At 44.1% G+C, this 6,618-nt stretch overlaps 1 protein-coding gene across 5 annotated transcripts in view; it reads right to left on the minus strand.

Annotated features, from left to right (window-relative positions):
• Positions 1–5,405, minus strand: part of RNF8 (ring finger protein 8) — a 79,870-nt gene extending 74,465 nt beyond the window's left edge. Inside the window, exon 1 of one of the 5 annotated variants that reach the window (XM_078155393.1) lies at positions 5,238–5,405. In XM_078155393.1, the coding sequence (XP_078011519.1) occupies positions 5,238–5,240 (3 nt within the window). In that variant the 5' untranslated portion in view covers positions 5,241–5,405. Of the gene's footprint in view, positions 1–2,347; positions 2,757–5,237 lie in introns of those variants that run through there. The other 4 variants (XM_020999429.2, XM_020999431.2, XM_020999428.2 and 1 more) reach the window with 4 other exon arrangements.
• Positions 5,406–6,618: the final 1,213 nt, after the last annotated feature.

The raw sequence follows: 6,618 nt of genomic DNA on the forward strand, positions 1-6,618 counted from the left end.
AAACAATGTGTGTCACCTATAAAAACTATCTGCACACTTAAATTTGCAAATTTTATAACTATTTAAAAATCTAGCAAACTAAAAGTTTCAATAGGTTCCCAATTCATTTGTTTAAAAAAAAAGGTAATATCTTCTGAATAGTTTGCAAGAATTGACGAAAGAAAAGAGGGAAGTTAGTAAGACAAATTTAAACAGAAACCTATGAACAATTTTGTTGTCTGGGTTTGGAAATTGTGTATCATGATTTAGTAAATACAACCAAATGAAGCATTTGTTCTATCTGGATCTACAATATCTTTATATGAGGTTATCTTTTTCAGCTATGCCAACCATTAAAATGAAGTATCAAGATAACATCAAACTTAGCACTAGGCCTCTGTATCACAATCTGTTCAATCAAAATATACTTTCAAATATCTATATCTCTATATCTCATTTTTTGACATCTTGTATGTTTGATAATATACCTATGTGCAGACAGTAGTACACATATAATTTATAAATATACAAATAGAGGAGTGATCAAAAATTCCTTTCTGGTAGAGGTTTACAAAAAAAAGTTTGAGTTCATTAGCACAGTGGATAGGAAATGGGCTTGAGAATCTTTAAGACCTGGGTTCAATTTCCTCCTCAGTCTCCCAAATACCAGGTGTGTAAGCAGGGCAAATCACTTCTCAGTGCCTACCCACTTGCACTGGTAGAGGGAGTTTCCTCAAGTACAGCTTCTTATGCTGATAAAATCACAGGTTTAATCTAAAAACAAAAATTCTGAGTTACCATAGAGATATATTTAAATCTAAAGAAACAAATGAGATCACCAAGACTAGTTAGTAGAAGGTAGTCAGACAAGGGAAGTAGACTACTCAAAGGTCCAGGTAGAAATAGAAAGAATAGGGAGCACCATCGAGGAAATCAGAGAATGAAGCAGTATCCAAGAAAAAAGGTAGCTATGTCAAAAGAGGAAAAAAATTCAAGGAGGAAGAAGCCTTAGAAGAGGCCATCAAATCTAAGTTAAGAGGTTATCGTTAAGCAATTTGAGTAGAATGGCAGCGTTCCTGACAGAAAGGATTTGAGAAGTGAGGTACTGAGCTTTTAGTGAGGCAATGGGTTTTTCCTAGGAGCTGGGCAACAAAAAGAGAATTAGAATGTTGCACATGTCTGGGGGGGGGGGGACGGTAGGGTTAAGGGAAGGACTGTGTAACATCCAGGCATGTTTTTAGGCACAAAGGAAGGAGCCAGTGGATGAGGCAATATCCACTAAGAGAATAAAAGACAGACTAAACTGCTGGGGGGAGGGGGCGGGGCAAGCTCATGGGGATGAGAAGCAAAGAGATCAAGAGCACCTGTAGAAGAGTAGTATTTGGCAAGCAGGCAGAAGGGTCACCTTTGTCAGAAGGTATCTGAGCTGTTGCCATGGTCTAGTGATTTCACCTTTGTAACATCTTTTCATTTTGACCCCTTCTCTGCTATGACACTGCCATAGTACAGGCTCTCACCACCTCACACCTGGACTATTGCAAAAGCCTGCTCGTTGATCTTCCTCCCACGAGTCTCTTCCCCTTCCAGTCTATCCTCCACTAAGCTGTCAAAAGTGATCTTCCCAAGCATAGATCTGATGATGTAAACACACCCCTTCCCCCATCCCCCCGTAAATTCCAGTAGCTCTCTATCATCTCCAGGTTCACATTAAAACTCCTCTAGTATTCAAAGCCCTTCATAACCTAGCCCCACCACCCACCTTTCTATTCTTCTCGCAACTTACCCTCCCACCCCCCACATAAACAATTCGATCCAGTGACTCTACTCTGATCTTCTTCCAACAAGACACCCAGTCTCCAGACCCTGGGCTTTTTCGCCGGCTCTCCCCCATGCCTAGAATTCTCCTAGCTTCCTTTAAGCCCCAACTAAAACTCAGTCTTCTACAGGAATCCTTTCCCAATCCCTCTTAATTCTAGCATCCGTCAATTTCCTTTTTCTCCTGTAAATAGTTTGCTTGCAACTTAGCCCTCCGCATGATGCCCAGCACATACTAGGAGCTTCATAAATGTTTACTGACTGTGGAGGGATGTAAGACGAGGACGGCGAAAGGGGGATGAAGAAGCTTATCAGAAAATGGGCATTAATTTTCTCGTCTCTCATTTCCCTCCTCAAAGGCCGCCCCCTCCCCTTCTGCCCCGCTTCTCCCCCTCCGCTCTTTCAGCAGGACACCGCCCCCTCCCCACGTCCCCCAGGTCCGTAGGGGACCCCCGACAAGGAGGCGGACCCAGTGGGTTCACATCCCGAGGACTCTCCCATCTGGGTGGCCTCGTTCCCACCCCACCCCCTCGCCCCGGCCCGCCCCCCTCACCTCGCTGCGATCCTCCAGTAGCAGCCACTCGGCGTTCATCCCCACCCGCCGCAAGCACCAAGCCCGGCGGCCGCGGCCGTCGCCGTCGCCGTGGCCGCCGCCACCAGGATCCCCCATGGCCGGTCAGGCCGGCACAGACCCAGGCCCGATTCCGGTCCCGGACCTAATCCCGGCCGCGCTCTCAGTCAGCACAGGGCAAGGCCCCTGCCGGGCCCACGGGCCCGGCCACCTCTCCTCAGCCTTCCCACTGGGACCTGTGCCGCCGCCGCCATGTCTAAAGTAACAGACAGAAGCAATCAACGCTTCCGGCCCGCGCAACCGCAATGGATTCCAGGAGCGTTCCAGGGCCCCGTTCCCGCCCCTCCCCCAGCACAACCAAGACCGCGCCCAAGTCGCGGGCACGTGAGGAAGCACCAGTCTTGCCTTGGCAACCACACTCCCTCACTACCCCCGCCTCGAGAAAGCCCCAGCGCATGCGTCATAAAGGGCATTAAGTGGGGGAGGGAGGGGAAAGGGAAGAAATGCGAAAGCCGGGCCTAGGTGGAGCCTTCTGGTTCTAAGTGGTCCCAAGTCAGTGGGCGGGGTCGCCTCAGTAAGGGCCCTGCTTGTAGTTAGAGGGACAGGACCTTTGTTGACGCCTCCCAATTTAGTTCGCACTGCTTTATGAAAAAAATAAAATTGATAATAAGAGACAGTTATATTTGTTGGATTCCCCAGCGCATCGTGAGAAACTGAAATGTTGAGGCAGTTAGGTGGCGCAGTGGATGGAGCACCGGCCCTGGAGTCAGGGGGACCCGAGTTCAAATTCGACCTCAGACACATAACACTCACTAGCTGTGTGACTCTGGGCAAGTCACCAAACCCCAATTGCCTCACGCAGGAAAAAAAAGAGAGAGAGAGAGAGAAACTGAAATATTGAGTCCAGATAGTGAAGGAGGAAGGGGAAAAGGGAACAAGCATTTATTAATGGCCTGCTATGTGCCAGGCACCGTGTGAAGTGCTTTACAAACCTTTCATTCAAGTGCTCAAGACATTTGAATTTTAAACGATGCATGAGTTATTTTTCAAATTATAAGTATTTGGCAGATTTAACATATTTACTTTTAATAAATACACTACTTTAATGTATTTGTACTTTAAATTATTTCCAAAATGATGTTTTTGCGTGACAGTCATTTTTACCACAGATTTTATTCCAAAACACACAGAATCCGTTAAGCTCTTACTTCATGTTAATTTACTAGGAACTGGTCTTTTGAAGGCAAAAATTAGAGACCCTTTAAAATACATTGAAGTGAAGTGAAATGATTTATGAATATTGTCAACCCTGAAAACCAATGACCAAAGAGTCTCTTTTAACTCTGAAAATACCAGAGAGCTCACACAGGTTATCACAACCACAGTTTAACTCTGCAAAATCGAATCAAATCAAATCAAAGAGCTAATAGCGGTCACAAGCAAGAAGCTTTCTTTATTCTATCAGAGGAGGGAAACTAGACAGAGGTGCCAGGGGCCTCCTCTGATACAGAGGAGACCCAGTTTAGTGTGGGCAAGTCTCAATGCATATACTAGTGGCTAAGCAGCTCCTCATAGCCCTGGCATCCAGGGGTAATGGCAACAATGAGACAGGTTTGATTCAAAGCTGGACTTCCTGATCAGAACATAAGTCCTGCAGGTGTTTGTTTCAGTTCAGGGACCAGCTGGTGTGAAAAGATTCTGGAATTTTGCTGTGGATGAGTTCATCCAGAGGGTGAGTGCAAAGGATTGTGGTTATGCCAAGCTCAAGGCACAGCTTGCTGGAAAACACGGTGTCTCCTAATAGTAAAAAGAGAGGGATGGTCTTGGCATGGGGATCCTGACATTATCCTATTTCGTATGCTTACTGTAGATCTCATTTGTAAAATAAGGCGGTTTGCTAGATGACTTCCAAGATCCTTTACAGCTCTAAATCAAGTGATCCTCCATATAAACTTCATGCCCCCCCCAAAATTAACATATAAAGCCTGTGACCTGTGATTGTGGTTTTTTTTCAGTGTATAACTTTTTCCCCTTTCAAAGTGAGGCTTAGGGAGGTAATCTATATTTGAGGATGGCTTCTGTTTGAGCAAATATAGTATTTCACATTGGCCCCTCCTCCTTCAATGTTATTTAATCTTATTTTGTCCTTATTGGAACAGAGATAAGGACCCCCTGGTGTGGGGGGGGTGCTGTTAAATGTTTAACTGGCTCTTCAAAAAAAAAAGTATGCAAGACATACTTTTAAGTTTGATCTACATTATTAACATTTTCTCCATCACTTTAGATAACCAACAAAATAATAATTCAAGCCTTGATATGTAACTTTGCTCATTTCAGAGCATTTAGCTGACCTTAATAGGCTCTCCTGAGCTTTTTCCAGCTGACTCTAGCACATGGCTACGGGCTCACCTTATATATGGTGCATCTTTTCATACTTTTCTAATTTAGACCCCTTTGATGGTTTTGATTAGGCCTCTTTGTTTTTACACAGAATGCTTAACACTGGTTTCATTAGTTCATGTCATTCACAAAGCAGCAAGGCACCCTGAGAGACAGGAGGCCACCATGTGCCAGACAGCCCAACAGAACCACCACCTTGACCACCACTTCCCCTCAGACCCAAATGGAAACAGCCTAGAAGGATGAACACAAGAGCTATGGAAATAGCAATGCTTCCAGCCCATCTATCCCCCTGGGAAGCAGCCCCTGTGGAGATGCAGCCTTGCCATGCTCCATAGACACTGCAGCCACAGCTACTGAAGACCCAGGAAAGAAAGTACCTGTCACCAAAGTCCTTGTCATTGTCAAATGGTTCAGCATCAGAAACTGATAGATTTTATCAATGGAAATGACATTAAGAAAGACACATTACCATCTGCTTTGCCACTGCCCCCTAAGGACAATGAGATGTTTCCATTTCTCTTGCAGTTGAAACTTTCCATGAGTACTGTCTCCTCCAGTTGGAATGTAAGCTCCTTGCGAGTAGAGACTGTCTTGCTTTTCTATCTGAACCCCAAGCACTTAGCACAGTGCATTGCACACAGTAATGCTTAATCAAATGCTTTGTTCATTTGTTGTTTCATTCATTATTTCTGAGACAGCTTTGGTCTGTGTCCTTCTTAGATTCTAAGAAGGAAGGTTCAAAGGTGGTCAAAGAATATATGTCTGTCCTTTGTTCTTGGAGAAGACCAAAATGGCATCATTATGATAGAGTCAAGTTACAGTGTGTCCCACTGTGGCTGATCAGACCAATACAAGCTTGGATGGGTTCTCGAAATTCACATATCTCACGTTTCCTTTGAGCTACTTCAATTCTGCTCTGCTCATAGGGCACAGCATCTTCTCTGCGGAGGGCATCGTGCTGAGTGGCCCTATGCCAATGCCGTTCATGTCATGCAATCAATTCCAAAGTTCTTGAGACCTTGAGAGTGTCCTTGTGTCACTTTTTCTGACCACCATGTGAGAATAGAATATTCAGTTTGGGGAATAGCCAGAGATCAAGTTGAAGTAGAAGGTAGATTGTGTGAAGTAATGTTAAATAAGGCTGAAACAGTAGGTCAGTGCCAGATTTTGGAGTCCATTAAATGTCAGGCTAACCACTTTGCCTTTTACTCTAGAGACAACAGGAAATAGCTATTACTCCACTTTTTTTGAACAGGGCAGCAATCTGTTCAGACCTGTATCTTATGAATGTTATTTTGACAGGATGTGGAGGGAGGAGAAAGCCAGGGAGGGGGCCAATTAGGTTAATAACAGTAGTCCAGAGGAGAAAGTGTTGGAAGATAGAAATATGGCAGAGGTAGAATGATAGAACATGACAACTGATTGGATACTGGGAGTGAGGAAGAGTATAGCATCAAAGATGATTCTCTAGTATTAAGCCTGAGTGCCTGGGAGGTGGTGCAGCATCCTCAATAGAAATGTGGAAGTTTAGAAGGTTTGGTTAAGTTGATTTTGAGGTTGTTATAGGAATTTTTTATTTCCTTTTATTACTTGAGATTCACGACCTCTCCTCTTTGCAAATTTTGGCTAGCTAAGAGCCTGTCTTACTATCAACCTCACCTAATCAAAACCTATCCCATAAGATGTGAAAATTTACTTAGAGTCATAAGAAGCCCTTGGAAGAATCTCAACTGCTCCTTGCCAACATGTAAATCTGCCTATTTGTGAATGTAAATGTAGTTTAATCTGTTACCTGACTTAGTTTACCTATAGAGTCTTTTTGACAAAGTTTGTTTCCTTAAGAGATGTAT

The sequence above is a fragment of the Phascolarctos cinereus genome, unplaced genomic scaffold, assembly GCF_003287225.1.
Source record: "Phascolarctos cinereus isolate Bilbo 61053 unplaced genomic scaffold, phaCin_HiC Scaffold_5;HRSCAF=322, whole genome shotgun sequence".
Taxonomy (NCBI): domain Eukaryota; kingdom Metazoa; phylum Chordata; class Mammalia; order Diprotodontia; family Phascolarctidae; genus Phascolarctos; species Phascolarctos cinereus.